Here is a 19,611-nt window from a genome sequence, read left to right as displayed (position 1 = left end):
GGCTTAAACTGATGACCCTGAGATCAAGAGTTGCATGTTCTACCAACTGAGCCAGCCAGGCACCCCTCTAGCATTCTTTTTCAATCTGGAAGAATGAGAATTACACTTTCACCCCTTCCTCTCCATCTTTCCTCTTGATTCCGTAACTCTGTTGTGTGTAAGCACCTAATCCTTACCTTTTTATAATAAGAATAATCAGGGGGGCACCTGGCTGGCTCAGTCAGTAGAGTGTGAGACTCTTGATCTTGTGATTCACTCTTGTGAATTTGAGTCCTGTGTTGGGTGTAGAGATTACTTAAAAATAAAATCTTAAAAACAAAAAAAAAAGAACAAGGGGCGCCTGGGGGGTGTATTTGGTTGGGCGTCCAGCTCTTGGTTTCTGCTCAGGTTGTGATCTCAGGGTCGTGAGATCAAGCCCTGCGTCGGGCTCCACACTCAGCATGAAGTTTGCTTAAGACTCTTTCTCCCTCTGTCCCTCCCTGTTCCTCACCCCGTTCTCTCTCTCTCTAAAATAAATAAATCTTTAAAAAATCCAATCAAGTGTCCTTTATTACGTTGCCTTGCAATTTGAAGTAAAACTATGTCAGTGAATTTCTGGGTAGAGATTAAAACTTGTCATCTGGTAGCCATATGATGAGTTACTTCAAATTACTTTAAGAATGGATATAGAGGGTACCTGTCTGGCTCAGTCAGTAGAACATGTGACTCCTGATCTTGGGGCCATGAGTTCGAGCCCCATGTTGGGTGTACAGATTACTTTAAAAAAAAAAATGAGGGGCGCCTAGGTGGCTCAGTCGTTAAGCATCTGCCTTCGGCTCAGGTCATGATCTCAGGGTCCTGGGATCGAGCCCTGCATTGGGCTCCCTGCTCCGTGGGAAGCCTGCTTCTCCCTTTCCCTCTGCCCCTGCTTGCGTTCCCTCTCTCACTGTGTCTATGTCAAATAAATAAATAAAATCTTTTTTTAAAAAAATGAAAAAAAAAACCAAAACATTAAAACCAAACAAAAAGAATGGATGTAGAATTAACTTTTGCTTAATGTTTTCAACGCTTTCCTGTAGTCTCTTGGATACTTTTTTAAAAATTTAACTTACGAAACATCTCTTTACCTATTTGAGATTGGAAATGGAAGTTCTAAGTGGAGGTTGGTAAAGTCAGACATGAGAGAGACACACACAGCCACACCCAAGTTTCAATGTAATTCTCCGACAGAGGGAAGTTCCAGGGGGATGCAGGATATTCAAGTGAGAAGGTGGACTCGAAATACTTGTTGCCTCACCCCGCTTCTTACAAGCAACTTCTTGGTGGTTCTTTTGGTAGAGGAGAACCTGATAGAGTAGAGGCTGTTCTTGGTTTTTCTCTACAAAGTGACACCCACCGGAGGAGATTCCAGCTTAGTGTTCTAAAAGCCAGAGCCCTCAGTGGAGAAGTGCTGGTTTAATCCTCAGGCAGTTCCCAGTTGGAAAGTTCCAGCAAACAGCAATAGCCAGCTCCTTTCTGTGTCTGGACAGGTTTCTGTCCCCATTGCTATGACCACATGGGCATGGGGCTGGGGGCGGCGGCGGGTGGCTACTATATTCAAGTACTTCTAGATCCTAGATCCAGAAAAAAGGTTTAAACTGGGTTTGTTCAAAAAGCAAAGAGAGTTCTCTTTTTCTTTGCACAGAGAACAGAAAAAAATCATCCCTGTGATTCAAGAGAAAAATAGGCGGGGCTCTCCTTTTCCATTCCCTCACATACATTCTGTCTTGATTCTAGCCACCACACCTTTTAAGAAAAGGTCCAGGGGCTGTTGTTTCAGGTAAACCTCTGTCCCACAGTGACACCCTACCCTGGCTGGCAGCGGCAAAAGGACAAAAGGAAGGAAGTTTCCCTTTTAAATCCCCAGGAATTTTTTTTGATGAGATAATATTACAGAGTGAAATGTCTCTCCTGCTCTTAGTTCAGTATTTGGCTCCTGTGTAACAGTAACCCACTTAGAAACAGCCAGCCCTTTTGAAGTTATTTTAAACTTGAGGGAGTAGAGAGATATTGTAACTCTGGATAAGAGCACCCCCAGCCCGGGTTTCAGTTTTGTCCTTTCAGACGTGTGGAAAGTGCACCAGTGTATCTCAAGGATTTTGTACTGAAAGCTTCTTAAAGAGCTGGTCTTGGTTTCAAAGCTTGGCTTGGTGTCTCGTACTCAAGGGAACATAGTTCTCTTCCTCCAGATATTTAACCTTGTCTGGCATGGTCTTTTGGCTTTGAAGTTCCCATAGATTGTTTGTCTATTAACAAAACAGGGAAACCATGATAGTCAACCTCATTGGGCTCTGAGAAATTTGAAGAAGGTCCATCTTCGTATTTCAGCATAAAACCAGATGTTTGATATCCGGCAGCCATGATAATCAGGTATAGGCATTGTTTGTTGATAGTCCTTTTGCTTTAACAGCTCCTTATTTGGAAACACAAGTAGGATATTCATCGCCTCTTCTAGAGGTTATAGGATCTTTGTGTGTCTGGGGGAAGGTTGGGGCTTCTCAGAACAATAACCCTGGTTATCGTGTCTGCCATCTCTATAACACCCAAATCCACGTCACACTGTGGTGCCACCTGGGAGTTATTTTTGGTTGTGGGGGTGGTGAAGCCTGCTGGTTCTTTCTGCACCATGTCTCCCTGAGTCATCCCTGTGCTGTGTTGCCAGCCATCCTCAGCCCAGGCCCTCAGAGCAGCCGTCCCAGTCAGAGTCTCCCTCCGAGGACCCTCTCTCCTCTGCAGGATGCCTCTGGGGTCCCTCTTTGGTCTGATGGAATGCTTCCCCACAGGACCCATAGAATCTGCTGGGACACATGGAGGAAGGGTCTTCTGTCCAGCAGTGCATAAAGGTTTTAATCAAAATAAAGCATGTATATGCTTATAAAAAGGCAAACACTACTTCATGACTTATTATAAAAAAGAGCATTCCTCTGTTCTACCCTTTGGCATCCCTGATTGCTATTCCCAGGGGCAACTATTTTCAATTATTTAGTGGTTTCTTCTATTTGTCTCTGTGAATATTTCTAAAATTCTGTGAATTATTTCTAAATAATGTGCTTATAACTGGTACCTCATAGTTTGAGTCCATTAAACAAACAAACAAAATTTTTTTTTTACATCCTACTATGGAAAGTGAAGATTTTGTCTTATGTCCCCTCCTCCCTTCCCTTCCCTTCCCCTGTCCCATTCCCCCACATCCCATCTCTACATTTTTCCAATGGAGCTGCATCACAATTATGGTTTAGATCAGGGTTTATATTATTATGGCCGTCACTCTTTTCATCCAGGCCATGCAGGCCATATCCTGTTTATGGTTTATAGTTCTGGTGTAACTTTCAAATTTTTTTCTGGAGTTAATAATTGTCCCACTGTGCACCATTACTTCAGTTTGCTATATGATTATCACTTTTCATTCTCTTAGCAGAACTGTAAAGCTCTTGTCAGTACTGTCAAGCCCATTGGGTACTGACTCCGGTTGTTGTTCGTTTTCGTTTCGCGGGGAGGAGGCTCTGCTGCAGCTCTTCCCCTCTGGGCTGCTCACCCAGCGGACTGGTTACGGCCGTCACCCTGGGACATCAGTCTCCATTTCTCTTCTCTGTTGGATTCCCCGTGCCCTGGAGCCCATGCCTGGCTGGAGCTTGGTTTATTCTCGTTTTGTTGGAGCTGAAGTGGCTTCTGAGATCAGATGTGGTTGGAAAAATTTGAGGTTTTGCTTTTTTTGGGGGGAGGGGGCACATCCTCTGTTCTTCTTCCCCCTCCACTGCCCTTATAAAGCGCTGTAATGAGCCTGCCTGAGTGAAGGGCAGAAGTGTGTTCTCTGTATGTAGGAAGCCTTAGCCACCTCTGCATGCTCGGCTGCCGTGGTCCCACAGCAGAACCAAGAAGGAACAGGCTTTGCTCCTGTCCGTTGCCCATAGATCTTTTTTGTCCTGAGGATGTCTTTGGTCACCTCATAGTCAGTGACTGTAAAGAGCCAGGTTGTTTAAAGTTCATGCAGCATTTGATTAGATCCTGACCCGTTTGCCCGGGTCCCTCACTTAGTTGAGCACAGACCCAAGTAGCTTACCAAAAACAAAGCATGAGGCATGGCATCAGGCCGGCCTCGAGCCGAAGGCTGTTCTGCCAGCTGTTGTTTGTTTATTTTTTTTTTAAGATTTTATTTATTTGTCAGAGAGACAGCAAAGAGAGTACAAGCAGGGGGAGCAGCAGGCTGCCTGCTGAGCAAGGAGGCTGACGCGGGTCTCGATCCCAGGACCCTGGGATCATGACCTGAGCCGAAGGTGGACGCTTAACCAACTGAGCCACCCAGGTGCCCCCACAGCAGTCACTTATTGAGCACCTGTTGAGCACAATGCTCTGGTTGGGGTTAAAGGGGACCCCTGTAAGACTCTCCTTCTAGAAGCAGGTGCCTGTCTTAGAGGGGAGGCTGAAAGAACTGTGGCAAGCACCAAACCAAGCATTTAGGGACGTGGTGGTGGAAGCAGCCATCTGTATTGGTGCATTCAAGAGAGCTGCATGGAAGGAGTGGCAGTGAAGCTGGTCTCAAAGGACAGTATTCTAGGCAAAGGCATAAAGCTCGAGCAAACATGACAAGTCTAGAGGAAGTGAAGAAGGTGAGGGCTTTTCTACTGACAGAGTATCTCCTATGTTACTGTGGTTATATGTTTTATCTCCTTTAATCCTTTTAGCACCCTATTAAGGCAGACGATATTGTTCCCATTTTACAGATGAGGAAATCGAGGTTTATAGAAATTGAATCATCTGCCCAAGTTGATGTGCCTCCTAAGAGGCAGGAGTGAGATTTAAACACAAGGTTGCCTGATTCCGAAGCTCTCATTCTTTCCATCCCAAAACACCTCTTGGAACAAAATCCAGGAGTAAGAGAGCAAGAGCCATAATAATGCAATGTTCGTGATAATGTCAGACCTCGTGTAAAGGATTAACTGGGCATTTTCCTTCATCTGACTTAAGCAAGAACATCGAGCATCCCAAAGTTATTGTTCTGATAGCACGAGGCCAAACTTATAACACAGGACACATTTTCTTTTATAATCTCACGCTTTAATTGTAGCTGGTTGGTTATTTGCACTGTTCTTCCGTGGATCCGTCCCAGGAATTTTGCTTGTCTTTTCATTCCAGGCCATCCTTCCCTTTCTACAGTATTCTCCGCCCAGTGGGGTCTCGGTAAAGTTCCACTCTGGGTTTCCTAGTCTTTTCGATTGTTTCTTTATGTTTTCATTAGCAGTTCTTTGTAACGTCCCTGAGTTCTTACACACAAGTCAGCCATTTTTAACCTTCTTAAAAATATCAAGGCAAAAACTTACCACATTTCAAGCACCTGATCAGGTAAACCCCACACATCCAAACATTTTAAGAAAATAAACTCAGAGGGGCGCCTGGGTGTCTCAGTCAGTTAAGTGTCCGACTCTTGTCATGATCTCAGGGTTTCGAGATCAAGCCCCACGTCCGGGCTCTGCACTCAGCAGGGGCATCTGCTTGAGATTTATTCTCTCTCCCTCTCCCTCTGCCCCTCCCCCCCTCTCTAAAAATAAATACATTTTTTAAAAAAGAGAAAATAAACTCAGAAATGCCTATAATTTTTAAATGCTCATGTGCCACATTAGGCTCAAAGTTAACATGCTCAGACATCATTCACTGAAGTATATCTAAGATTAATCTTGAATGATTAGCATTCAGAAGGGGACACAGGTTTTATGTGTAGTCACTACCTATATGTCACGGCTGGCGTCAACACATGAGAATTAACAAGCCTGGTTTTTATGTGACGGCTGTCTGGAGGGAGAGTGTGGAAGCAGTGTCTGTCTGAATTTTCAGGAGAATATGTGCATTTCATATGTAGGACTCCCGCGTTCTCTATATATGATTGTTACCCGACACAGGACTTCGGGATCTTTTTAAATCAGGATCTGGTATTTCTTAGTAAATAGTGGAAAGAAATTGTTTGGGGCTTTATCTTGAAAAATGAAATGGAAAATAGTAGTTTATTTTTTAACTTAACAAGTTAAATTATAATTGCAGCTATATATTGATTTCTGGCCATAGAGTGAATCCCATGTGGGCAGTGTTGGGTATTTTCAGCAAAATTGTATGAGAGTATGGATGTAGCATCTTTCTCTATGTTTGACTTCAGCAACAGGATTATCAAAAGTAATTTTTCCAAAATATTAGAGGACTCCCTTACTTTTTCCGAAGTTCCATCTTAATTCTTTGATCATTCTCTGTGGTTCATCTCTCTTGGGGATTTCTTCTTTAATCTTTCACTAGCTTGTTTGCGATTGGCTTTGAGTGGAATCCTGTTATTGACTAATATGGCTTTTATGGGCTCCATTATATTCTGCATCAGCTGCTGATTTGCACTTCTAGTTTGCAACTTACTTAAAATGTCTAGTCACAATTGTTATTCCAACAGTTAGCAAGGGGTTGCCATAAGGAGTAAATAAAATACATAAACATGATAGTATAGTAAATACTTAATTATGAGAAAACCCTCTTCTTCGATATCCTTAGATGTGGCATATTTGTTTGTACTTCATGCCTTTGCCTAGAATATTCCATCCTTTGAGACAGGTCAGTTCACAGATGAGTATTTTCATGTTATGGCTACTTGTACTTCCCTATAAGACATTCTGCTGAGCTCGTAAGTTGGAGCCCTTGGGAAAAGAGAACCCTAGGGTATAAATGGTTGGAGGCCTGGGGTGGCAGGCATTTCCAGAAGCTGATACTGTCATCAGGGGTGAGCTGACAGAGACCCCAATCGTACGGTATTTAGACCCCAATCATGCAATATTTAGACATTGCTGAGGTTGCATTCATAGGACCAGTAGTTGGGCACCTGAAAATGTAAACTGGAATAAAGAACTCAGGAGAGAAAGCACTGAGGGTGGAGTTGGGAAGGCGGCAGAGATAGCGAGGTAGGTTTTCAATCCTCTGAGATGTGATTTTGGTGGGCTCTTTACCCTCCACGAGGAAATAAACAACCCACGCCAACGGATTGCACCCACTGGCGCTTTCGAAAAATTCCTTTTGGTTTTTAAGTCTTTGATCCATGTTCAGAAGTCAACACCCTTGACAGGGCTGCCATTTGGAGCTAACAGTCCCCGCAGTGTCAGTGGAAGATTTGATTGGGGTGTCTTAGAGGAGAACGGGAGGGTGTGACTGCAGAGGAGGGAGAGAGCGCCTGGCACGACGTATGGTCCAGGGCGCAGGGCCTGACAGCCTCGAGGGGACCCGGACCAGCGGGTGTGTTTGAGGCTTACATAGTTCAGATTTCTGCATGCCTGCGGACGCACTCTTGACATGCCTCTCCTGGCATGTGGCCCCTTCACAGCATAAGCCTCCGGTCTGGTCACGGCCGCTTCCTCCCCACCAGGGCTGCAAAGGGCCAGGCTTGGGCATCTCCTGCTTCTGCTGTTCTCGGTTCCCGTTCCTGAGCCTCCTTCTCTTCCTCTCCCCACATCCCACCGGCCCTCCCAGGCCACCTCTTCTCTCTAGCTGCCTGTGACCATCCCTCCATTCTTTCCACCATACCCCTTAGTCTTTGCGTTGTGGATGTTCAGCATTTAAGGGCATTTAGCTTTGCCTGAATCTCATTGACTTTAGGTTTATTCTCTCATGCACGTATTATATGCGTTCTAACTAACTTAGCATTTCTCTAAATGTGTCCCCATGAAGTAGCACGATCGTAGTATACACAAATAGGCTTATAATCAAAGAGTTGGAAATCCTGGTGTTTGCAAAGGTTGAAAACTCTTAGGCCTCTGCAGAGCTTTAATTTCCAAAAGCAAATCCTGAATCCCTTATGGAGTGTTCCTCAGTGTTAGTCACTTTTACAAGAACCTGTTTTTAATCTCTCAGGGGCAGTGTCCTGCAAGACATGGTTTCCAGAAGGGCTGCTGTAATTGGCTTAGGCTCTGGAAGGGTGGCAACCCCATTGTCCTCCCCTGTGGATCCCCACGTTAGCTGAGTGCAGTCATATCTGAGTAAACTCTTGGGACATTTTTAAAAAACTTTTTTATTGTTGGAGAAATTTCTATAAAATTCACCATTTAAATCATTTTAAGGTATACAATTCAGAGGAATTTGGTATATTCACAATGTGCATCCCTCACCGTCCTCTGATTCCAGAACATTTTCGTTACCCCAAAAGGAAACCCTGGACCCAATAAGCAGTCACTCCCCAGCAACCACAAATCTGCTTTCTGTTCCTCTGAATTTGCCTATTCTGGACAATCTCCTATCAGTGGAACCGTAGATACCAGGTCTTAGACCTGCACCATACCTCAGCTCCCCCAGTGTAGCTCTCTTTCATGGACCAAACCTCATTCATGTGTAAGTAACAAAAAGCAACTCTCCACCTGGAAACCTTCAGGTCATGTGGCCGGGTTAAAAATACCCATGGAATACTGCAGAAGAGGGTCAGCAGTGTGTTTGCCATTGCCATGATTGGGCCTGGGATTTCAGGGAGCCGACTTGAGCTGGGCAAGGAGCCCCTTCCTGGTGGTGGAGATAACAGGCTGCTGGTACAATTGGCTTATCACTCTCACCCATTTCCTCTCCAGTCAGAGGTCTGCATGTCAGGCTGCTCATCATTTAATAAACTACCAAACATGTTAGAGTGGCCTGGGTTCTTCAGGGGCGGAATCTTCATTTGTCCTTTGGGCACGATCATCAAGCCTGAGGACTCAGGCAAAAATTGGATATCCCGGGGCCCTCTGTCTCATGCATTGGAATTCACAGGGGATGGATTATTCCTCACCCACTAGAGAGAGCTGCTGGCCACCCCCTTGTAGCACCCTGTGCCCACCTACCTCATGGGCTTGTGCAACCCCCTCCTATTGGTCCTTTGAATTGCCAAGATTGTCTCGTCTCTGGGCTGCATCCTTCACTCCTCCACTCTAGATGCCTCTCGAGGCTGGGCACACCACTGTGCACTCTTCCACCCAAGCACCTGTGGTAATTGTCTTGGTGTCGAAACACCTTTCTAGTTTTAGCCTGTCTCTCTCCTTCTCGATGTAGACTGTGGTCCTTCATACTTACCAGACTGGTCTTGCTCCTCTGCCCCCTCCAGCCTCTAACTTCTCCTCCCCAGGCTTTCAACCACTGCCGGCTCTCTCTCCTTTTTCCTTGACCAATGTGACTCTTCCTTGAAGCTCAGCTCACAGCTCAGCACTTGCACAGGGCTTCCCTGAACATTCCAGCCACCCTTGCTGCCCCCTCTACATTTGTGTTGCAATTCTAGTACCACAGAATTTAGAGCTGGCAACGTTTTTTCCCAAAGATTTAATCACTTGGTCTTTCCCTCCCAGTCAGATGACTAGCTCTTGGAGGAAGGGACAATGGTAAAGTTAAGCAAGTGGAGTGGGAAGGCGCCAGACTGTGAATCTGGGGGCCAGGTCACCTGTGGGGGCGGCCACTCGCTGGCTCTGTTGTCTTAGAAAAGCTACTTCTCTTGAACTTCTGTTCTCATCTATAAAATGAGTGGGGGACAAAGAGAGTGTTTTAACAGTTTCCTATTTGCTGCTCTAAGAAGTTACCATGAACTTAGTGGCTTAAAGCGGCACAAATTTATTCTCTTAGCATTCTGGAGGTCAGAAGTCGAAAATGGATCTGTAGGTGACATTCCTTCTGGAGGCTCTAGGGAGAGTCTGTTTCTTGTCTTTTCCAGCTTTTGGAGGCCAGCCTTGGAGGATATCATTCTGTCAACCACAGTGGGTTCTTAGGTCTCTTGTGTCTGTACACATTTCTTCCAGTTATGTAAAGAGTTTAGCACTGTGCTAGACTCGTTAATTTCTTGACCAGTTAGTTTATCTATGAGGATTTCCTCTTCCCAGATTGTTACTGGGGATTCAAGGGCCTGATAAGACTCAATGATAGAGCTGTGAGCGCAGACTTTAGGATTGTTCTTACATTTCCACTGACTGCACTTTTACTAGCAAAAATTTGATGATGCTCTTCTTCCTATTTTTGATTTCCTGCTTTGCCCATTTTGAAAAAATCCTCAAAGAATTTCACCTGTTCCCCAGTAGCCAGGGGTGGCCTTTTAAACAGCTTGTTAATTATACTGGTGATTCTGCCGTATGTCCGTTGGTCTTTCCATAAATTCCTGAATGTGTTTCCAGGTCCTCTTGCATAACTTGCCACAGATGTGTCTTTAAGGATTAGAAGCCAAATAGCCTAGGATAACTAACCTAGCTAATTTCATCTGTAATTGCTACTAAATATCATGGTATTTCACAGGAATTTAGATAGGCATTTATATGGGAGTTATGTGATTTTTCTTGCCCTTCATCCCATCAGCTGGTGTCCACCTCGGGTGACCACCACTTAGAAAGCAGTGAGAAAGCGGGGTGCCCAGCCAGCTCAGAGGAGGATGCGTCTCTTGATCTTGGGGTCATGGGTTTGTGCCCCACATTCGATATAGAGATTACTTAAATAAGTAAATAAACTTTAAAAAAAAAGGGCAGTGAGAAAACATCTGTAAAATCCACCCCCCCATTTAATTTTAAGTTGTTTTTTTTTTTTAAGCTTTTATTTATTTGACAGAGAGAGAGCACGGGCGGTGGGGAGGCGGGGGGTTGGCAGAGGGAGAGGGAGAAGCAGGCTTTCTGCTGAGCAAGGAGCCCACTGTGGACCTCAATCCCAGGACCCTGGGATCATGACCTGAGCCGAAGGCAGCCGCTTAACTGACGGAGCCACCCGGGCATCCCCAATTTTAAGTTTTTTTTTTTTTTTTTTTTTTTTTTTTTTTTTTTTTTTTTAAAGATTTTTTTTATTTATTTATTTGACAGAGAGAGACACAGCGAGAGAGGGAACACAAGCAGGGGGAGTGGGAGAGGGAGAAGCAGGCTTCCCGCGGAGCAGAGAGCCCGATATGGGACTCGATCCCAGGACCCTGGGACCATGACCTGAGCCGAAGGCAGTTGCTTAACAACTGAGCCACCCAGGCGCCCCCCAATTTTAAGTTTTGAGATGACTTTTCACTATTGAGTCTGAGACACTTAGAGTGTGGGTCAAGCACACCTGCAGCCTATATATTGAAGCTTTCTTCCTGCTTTGTCTCCTAGATGCACCCACTGGGCTTGTGTAATAACAACGATGAAGAGGACTTGTATGAATACGGCTGGGTAGGTGTGGTGAAGCTGGAACAGCCAGAGTTGGACCCGAAACCATGCCTCACTGTCCTGGGCAAGGTAAGCAAGCGCCAGGCCCTCTGAATCGCTTCGCTTCTGACTGGCATTCTCTGCTTTCCCATTTCATCAGTGGCTCACCCAGTTGGTTACAGAGAAGAGCCATGCAGGCCCAGCACTCTTTCCCAGCTGAATGGGGCAGGATGAGGACTAAGACATGTCTTGTGGAGGCCCCACTACGGTGCCTCCGAGCTCGGACTCTGATGGAGCCTGCCAGCCTCAGAGTCGGCTCCACCTCGAGTCACTCTGTGACTCTAGGCAAGTCACTTCCCCTCAAGGAGTCTCTGTGTCTTATAATAGAGATTCCCAATACCTTCTGCCCTTGGGGACAGAGCTTTCAGAAATCTGAGATTTGGGGAGTTTAGAAAGGTATTAAGGCTGTGCATATTTTATATTAAGGGACCCCCCCAGGAGGTCTGGGACCGTTCTCAGTAATTAAACACACTCCTATTTGTGTAGCAGACTATACGGATATTCACATTAAGTGGGATAACTAAAATCTAAACAGCCTCATGTTAGTTCAGGGTAGCTTTGCCTCTCAATGAGCTCAGGTCCATTAAGTTTTGCTGCCAAGTAAGTTATGGAAAAACTTCTGGGTTTTAGAGCTTTTTTGGTTTCAGAATGGCAGACAGCAATTATGGTCCTATATTAGAACTTACCTCATAGGATGGTTAGGAGGTGAGATGAGATGCGAACAGCCAGCAGAGTAAGCTCTCAAAAGATGTTTGCTGTCATTGGCTGCTGTCGTCCCATTTGGACTAAAAAAGACTCGTGAGCCAAGAGGGGTCAGCATTATCTCTGGCTGCAGTGTTAAGACAGAAATAAATTTATTTTGGGAAACTATCCATCAATGATCTTAAAATATGACAGATGGCAATCTGTTTTAAACTGGATCATTTTGTTAAAGAGAAAGGTTTGGAGAAAGTTATGAGAATTTTAGTTGGAGAAAAGGCGGTATCTCTTAAGGACAGTGTTATTGCCTGGATTATTTATTTATTTATTTATTTTTAATAATCTCAGAAGCTATGGGCAGACAGCTGGGGAAAAAACAGTCCTGGTTCCTGACCTCCTGGGGATCCAGGCAAGAGAAGAGGTGGTTTTGATGCACGGTGCTTGACGGGGAGCCTTTCTCAGACTTGAAGATGTCCCAGCCAGTCTCCTGAAAGACTTTGGGTCCAGGAGACTGTTAAGGGTCTAATCTATGATTTTCATGTCCCACTTGTCTTCTGAAGCTTCTGAGCGCTTGTCAAGTTCTCCTGCTCTTTTATAGGCGGGGAAAAAAAAACCAACCCAGGAATTATTACCTGTTTGGTTTACAGTTTATGAAGTCAAATCAAGGTGTTTTAGGTGACCCAGGCCCTGATACTTCATCGTTTAAATAGTTGGCCAGAGCTGCTTAATGATGCTAGGAGAGCAGCGACCCCTTTGAGAATACTTTAGTGTTTTCCTAGGAGAAATGCCAGCTACATCTAAAGGTTAGGAACACTGCCTTCCTTGTAGGTAGTACACTCCTCATATAATATTTTCTCCTATACTTAAGCTGCTGCTATGCAGGGCTCAGCAACTTGGCCTAATTTGCTTTGCCCGCATCCAGTGGAGTTCCACCTTTGCATCTGTTGTGTCTATAAGTGGGTTGGAACAGGGCTCCCAGGGACACCCAATTGTTTCTTCCTCCACCTGGAACAACCGTGTAGTGGTTTTACTTGAAGAGTTTTGTATGGTTTGGCCTGCTGGCTTGCAAAGCCAGGGGGAATAAAAACCCTAGACATATATTGAAATCATTAAGTACTTCTTGGGTTTATTCATTCACCAAATATTTATCGAATGCAGAAGCTAAGCGTGTGGTTCTACCTGCTTGCAAGCAACAGCCCTCTCCCCCCACCACATTTCTGTTTGGAAAGGCTCTGTGGTGGCCAGGCGGTATTTACACGTGGTTAGTTACTGAAATTTGGCTTAACACCTGAATAAAATCATGAGCAAAAATCTTGGGCCAGACAAAGCGAGACAGTCCCATGTTTGTTTAGAGTGGGTCTGTATGGGAGGTGTGATGACTCACGCATCTCTCTCCCCCCTTCCTTTTTTTCTTTCTCCCTTCCTTCCTTCCTCTTTCTTTTCCTTTCTGATTTTAAAGTGTAATTGTTTTCAGCTTTGATTTTATTAACTTTGCTAACTGCGCTTTCCTTTTTTTTGAGCCCCTAGCAAGAGACTAGGATAAAGAAACGCAAAGGGAGCCTTGTGGGCAGCCCTGTCTCCTGCAGATAGCATGCTCTTCTCTCATTTCTTTGCTCTCGGTGGCTATGGCGAGAAGGCGATGGGCAGTGGAGAGAAGCACAAAAGCAAGAAACTGCAGCCAAGTCAGTGTGGGGGTGGGAGGAGGGACTCCTCCATATAGATGTTGAGACTTGCTGAAAACCATCGAAGGGAGGACTCTGTCAGACATTCGGAAAAGCCTGTGGGAGAACGGGGGGGCGGGGCGGGGGGGGGGTTGGGCCAGACACAGACCCCCTCTCCCTCCTCCGCCCTCTACCCCCCCCCATCACCTACCCGCCCACAGAAAATGCCATGGGGCAAAATGTTGAAACAAGAGAGGAATGTCCTAAATTAAAAAAACTGTAAATGCCTCTCCAGGAGTTCAAATAAAGTTTCATTTTAAAAGCAAAAGACATAAACTCATCACCTTGGTTTATTACTGAATGCTTTTGAACTCCTCAGAAGGGAACACTGTAACTCATGAGAGAAAAATGATTTATGATCCCCCTCCTTATAATCTTTTCAATCCTGCAGGAGGCAGGGCAGACAGTAGGATCAGCTAGGGAGGCAGAGTTGGGGTGAGAGGGAGCCCCCCACAGGGATACAGCCAGCCAGGGCACCAGGCCAGGCCCTGCATCACACGAAGCGCGGAACAAATCTCTTGGCTTTCTGGGCCTCTCTTTCTCACTTCATGTTAAGATGCTGTTATGGCCTCCTTACTCTTCCAATATTTTCAGCTTCTATGTCATTTAAAATCTTCCCTTGAGATTCTAGTTTGGGGAGATTCTCTTTGCAGCATTGAAAGGCAGACTGGGTTACCTGTGACAGTTTAAGTGCTAAGAAATTAAAATAGAATAAAATTGACATTTCTGAGGGACTTGTTAACTGAAAGTAAGAGTCTTAAACCATCCCCAAAGTGCAGAAATCTATGTTTATGTCCTGGGCATTTTAACCCTTCAATTCAAACAGTGTTTATTAAGCATCTTACGGGACAGGAAAGAAATTTGAAGGTTGGCTTTACTAGCTTCAGTTCCTATGACCCGTCCATGTAATGGAGGGTCTCATGGCAGGAACACACAGGATGTGCTGGAGTTTCTAACAAAGCCCGCCTGGCCCAGATTCCATAAATGGAGGCAGAATAAACCTCTTCTCCCCCTCATCCCACATTGGAGTGGAGCCTTACGGAGGGTTTTGAAAGGCCGGTCAACAGGCGCGGACTGGCTCTTTCTGGTGCTTAGGAGGACGGTGTGAGGAAATGCATGAAAAGACAAGAAAGGCAGGGGATTTCAGGTCACTGAGACCCAGCTCTGGCAGAGTGACCTCCGAAAGATCCCATCAGTTCGGGGGCCCTTGTGCCCCTCCTTGGGGCTGGTGCTGCCCTTGTCATCACGACAGGAGTCCCGCAAGATGTTTGCGGAGAACTTACCACAGAGTCTGGCTCGTGGTAAACGCCTGACGGGAACGTAAAAGCAGCCGTCACGTGTTGGGTGCTCGCTGAGCACTAGAAGCTTTCCAGGCAGCATCTCTCATTGTCAGACTGACTCTGGGATCGTGTCCAGATTCCCATTTTACAACGAGGAAATCGAGTCCCAGAGACATTGTCTATGTAACTAAGATCAAACAGCTGCCAAGTAGCCGACCTGAGATCTGAGATAAAGACGGTTCTCCTGCCTCATCCGTGTTAGTTTCTTCCCCTTGCCCCCTTTTGTCTTCACCAGTTTGTAGATAAAAATGGGGTGCTTTTTAGTAGCCACTGGCTTGGTTAGGACTGTTGGTTGCACTTAACAGAGACCCAGCTTGAACTGTGTTGAGCCAAAAGGGGATTTGCTCTTGAGGCTCCTGGCTGGCATCAGGGAACCCGTGAGAGGGGCTGCTGCTGTTCTAGAACACCCAACTCTGGGGCTCAGTGCCAGTGGCCCCTCCCCGAGTCTTCTGTATATCTGCTTTTATTTCCTCTCTCTCCACCTGCTTGGTAGGATACATAGCTCCCCCCCTATATCTGGGCCTGACACTCTCTTGGTTTCGAGCCTGAAGGATTCCAGTAAAGGGATTTGTTGGCCCCTCTTGGATCCGGTGGTCACTTTCAGCTGTGATCTAGGGCTGGGAACGCACAGAACTTAGCTTCCTGCCCAGCCATGTGTGGGGAGTGGGAAGAAGAAGGCTCTCCAGAAGAAAGCTGGTGGGGGGCAGTGCTGGGCTACCCCGTTGTAGTTACCAAGTCATATATGGGATCGTTAGCTGGTGGGTGATGTCCTCAGTTTATCCTGAGTCAGTCCGAGAGGCCCCAGTGGGAGGGGACTTCTCTGGCACATGTGTACTATGAAGAGTTCGTTCCTCTCCTTGCCCCGAGCCGAGGCCCGATCCCTGGTACAGACACTAATTGTGAGGAGAGGTGAATCTATGGGGTGGAGGGGTCAGGTGAGTTTTACAGAGAGGGGCTGTCTGAGTCTGGGAGAGATGGGGGAATAAGCTCCAGGAACAGGGCAGAAAGAAAGGAAGCAAGAAGTTCTTCAAGGGGCATTGAAAGTTGCTGGGGAAGGAAGAGGCTTTCAGGTTAAGGAGTGTAGTCTTCATTCCCTAGGCTGGTTGGAGAGGGAAGGATCAGGTTACTCTTCGCTGTTGGGTGTTTCTGGGAAGTGAGTGGTGCCCAGACGTCACTTCTCTTCAGTGGTTTGGTGACATTCAAGCCAGTGGCATTGCTGAGGACACCTCGTGTTTGCCTTCATATTTCCCCAGTCTGTTCATCTCTTTTTCTGTTGTCGCATTTAGGCAAATGTGACATGTAGAGGCAGCGTGGCCGATGGTGTGTGTCAGGGTGGAAAACCGCTCTGGTCTATAATCCCGGCTCTCCCAGTAGGCAGCAGGACACAGAAGGAGAGGTTGGCAGAGGATTGAACCCTGACGTTTGCTCCGCCAACCCACATCCAGCCCCCGGAGTGTCTTGGTAACTGCTTCGCAAAGAATGAATAAAGACCCTAGAAGCCAAAATGACTGGAAAGTTAGAAAACAGAGTCAAAGGGACTTAATTTTCTCAGGGTGGTTGGGAGGAGAAGGAGCCTATAATGGTTAAGACTTGGGTTTAGACATCAGACTAACTTGAATTGAAGCTCCAGTTCCAACCCTTTAACCCTTGTGACCTGGAACAGTCCCTCGGCCCCTCGGCACATTTCCACGTCCTCGGTGGGAACAGCACCTAAAGGAGACCGTGCGTGTCAAGTGCTGGTCATGGTAGGATTTTATTTAGAAACACTAAATAAAATATAAGCCCTCGTGACCCATCCTCTCCCTCCCATTTCTTTTGGTGCTCCAAATGCTATTACTTAAATAGTCAACAATGGTTGCCAGGGGCTGCTGAGAGGGGAGGATGGGGGGTTCGCTGGGGACAGAGTTTCGGGAAGAAGATGAGAAAGTTCTGGAGGTGGACAGTGGTGATGGTTGCACAAATCTGTGAATGCACTTAATGCCACTGAACTGTACACTTAAGAAGAATTAAAATGGTAAGTTTTGTGTTATGTATATTTTCCCACGGTAAAGAAGAAGTGGTATTACTTAAAGCTTTTTACAATATATGAAGTTTGATGGCAGTGGGTATAGAAAAAGGAAGCATTTGGTTCCTGAAGTGATGGTGCATAATCCCACCATGAGTGATGATCGCTTCTGCTGGGTCCTGGGGGAAAGCAAACCCCGCGTCCTGTAAGACGGGTTATAGAGGATTCAGAAGCAATGAGGACAGAGACTAGATCCCCCCTTTGGACATCAGGCTACCCCCAGGAAGATTTCTTCCAAAGAGCGACTCCCTCAATAGAGAATTCAGGAGAAAACAGATTTCTTTGTATTCTCTTTTCATGCCATAGCAGAAAGCAGGAAAATGACACTAACTGCAATCCAAAGATGTTTGAGTTTCTTCACCAAATATTAAGCAGAACCTGATGTATAATACAGTGATAGGCAGTAGTTGGTGCTTAATGGACAAGGAATAATCCAGAAAGGGGACCGTCACCCCATGATGATGAATGGCCAGCCTTTCTGCATGGGGGCTTTTCTTTTCTGGGCATTGTTTCTCTGTGTTCTCTGGTAAAAAGCTGATAAAATCATGGTATAGGTGTTGATCTAGCACGGCAGTTCTCAGGGGACCCTTAGGGATTCCCACAGATGGTCCCACAAGACCAGAGCTGTTTTCATAATAACACTGAGATGTCACTTGCCGAATCACTCATTCCCTCACAAGTGTATGGTGGGATTCTCCAGAGGCATCGTTTTATGTGGTGACTTCATTGCTCTGTCAGCTAAGGGAACGTGTGCTCGTATATTCTGTGTTTTAAGGATTTCTCAGTTTTGGGGCACCTGGCTGACTTAGTTGGTAGAGCATGTGACTCTTGGTCTCAGGGTGGTAAGTTTGAGCCCCACATTGGGTGTAAAGTTTACTTAAAAATAAATAAATATTTCTCGGTTTTAATTCTTAATACGGTAAATATCAGTAGATATAACCCACAGAAACAGAAGTTCTTTGGGGTTCTTTTTTTTTTTTTTTTTTTTTTAAAGGTGGAATTTTTTTTTTTTTTTTTTAAGATTTTATTTATTTATTTGACAGAGAGAGACACAGCGAGAGAGGGAACACAAGCAGGGGGAGTGGGAGAGGGAGAAGTAGGCCTCCCGCGGAGCAGGGAGCCTGATGCGGGGCTCGATCCCGGGACCCTGGGATCATGACCTGAGCCGAAGGCAGACGCTTAACGACTGAGCCACCCAGGCGCCCCGTTCTTTGGGGTTCTTAATTTTTAAGAATCTAAGAGGAGATCAGAGATTTGAGTGCACTGACCTAGCATGACATCCCCACTGTAATATCATCTAGAGCTTGGCTGAGGGAAAAGCCCTGTTATAAGGTTAGCAGAGGGGCGCTTGATCTCAGGGTTGTGGGATTCAGACCCGCATTGGACTCCGCGTTTGGTGTGGAGCCTGCGTGAAATTCTCCCTCTCCTTTCCCTCTGAGCAGAAACTGAGGATGATGCAGGAACAGAGCTGAACGCGTTGTCGTGAAATTACTCTGTTCTGTAGTACCCGAGTCAAAAGAGTGTTGGTTCTGAAGTTTAAATAATTTGAATAAAACTGATGGGTTGCTGATTTCCATATTTAATAAAAAATAACTGAACAATGAATTTAAAGAACTTAAGTAAAAAAGATCTTACTATTTTGAGGCTTGCATTGGGATATAACCTTCAGCCTTGACCTTCGATAACAGGGCTTAACTAGATGGGCCTTTGCTTAAGGCAAAAACGTGTGGGAACTTGGATCAGACTGCAGAGTTAAGAGCCTGTAAGGGGGTGTGTGTGTGTGTGTGTGTGTGTCTGTCTGTCTGTCTGTCTTGTGGGGGGGGTCTTATCCTTCAGCCTGCCCTTCTCATTGGGATTTTAGCCTGTAGGGGTGTGTGTGTGTGTCTTGGGGGGGGGGGGTCTTATCCTTCAGCCTGCCTTTCTCGTTGGGGTTTTTGGTCACAGACGTGCATTTCCTCAGGTACCTGAGTGCCCTGGTCCATAGGCCAAGCCCCACTTAGCACTCTTGAGTGTGAGGTTCCCGTCTCCAGCGGGATGGTGGGACTGGGGTCTGACTCACTGTGGGAAAGGGGAGAAGGCGGCCGGTTACAGGCATTGGCCTCCTCCAGTTAGGGAAGCGCATGGGGCACTGTGACCACAGCGCATTGCCAGGGTATCCCTGGAGAGCACCGTGTGCTTGGGGACACTTACCTGTGTCAGACCTTCTCAGAGCATGTAATCTGAGTCCTCTTATTGCAGTGGTTCTCACCTGGAGGTGTGCCCTCCCAGGAGGGATTGGGGGTAGGGGTTGGGGGTGCTACTGGCATCTAGTGGATAGAAGCCAAGGATGCTGCTCAACATCCTACAATGCCCAGGACAGCCCCCCCTCCACAAAGATGATCTGGCCCCAAATGTCAGTAGTGTCCCAGATGAGACACCCTGTCTTATGATGGACAGATTTTCTCTCCCTACGAAGGCCTTAAATTCCACTTCTCTTTCCTTTCCTTCCCTGCCCCACTGCCTTCCAGTATAATGACAGGTTCACGGTAGCCTTTGTGGTATGTTCTGGTGAAATGCGTGTTCAGTGTTCGAGCATGTTTGTGCTTCCACGTGAG

The 19,611-nt window shown here is 46.1% G+C and overlaps 1 protein-coding gene across 2 annotated transcripts in view; it reads left to right on the top strand.

Moving 5' to 3' along the window:
* The window catches only part of ZNRF3 (zinc and ring finger 3), a 152,181-nt gene that overhangs the window by 80,626 nt on the left and 51,944 nt on the right, over positions 1-19,611 (top strand). For both annotated transcript variants that reach the window (XM_036123083.2, XM_078060811.1), the window contains exon 2: positions 11,097-11,222. In XM_036123083.2, coding sequence (XP_035978976.2) covers positions 11,097-11,222 — 126 coding nt within the window. The remainder of the gene's footprint in view (positions 1-11,096; positions 11,223-19,611) is intronic.

The sequence above is a fragment of the Halichoerus grypus genome, chromosome 13 (assembly GCF_964656455.1).
Source record: "Halichoerus grypus chromosome 13, mHalGry1.hap1.1, whole genome shotgun sequence".
Taxonomy (NCBI): Eukaryota; Metazoa; Chordata; class Mammalia; order Carnivora; family Phocidae; genus Halichoerus; species Halichoerus grypus.
The sequence above is the reverse complement of the archived record's forward strand: the minus strand, read 5'-3'. Positions and strand labels throughout refer to the sequence as shown.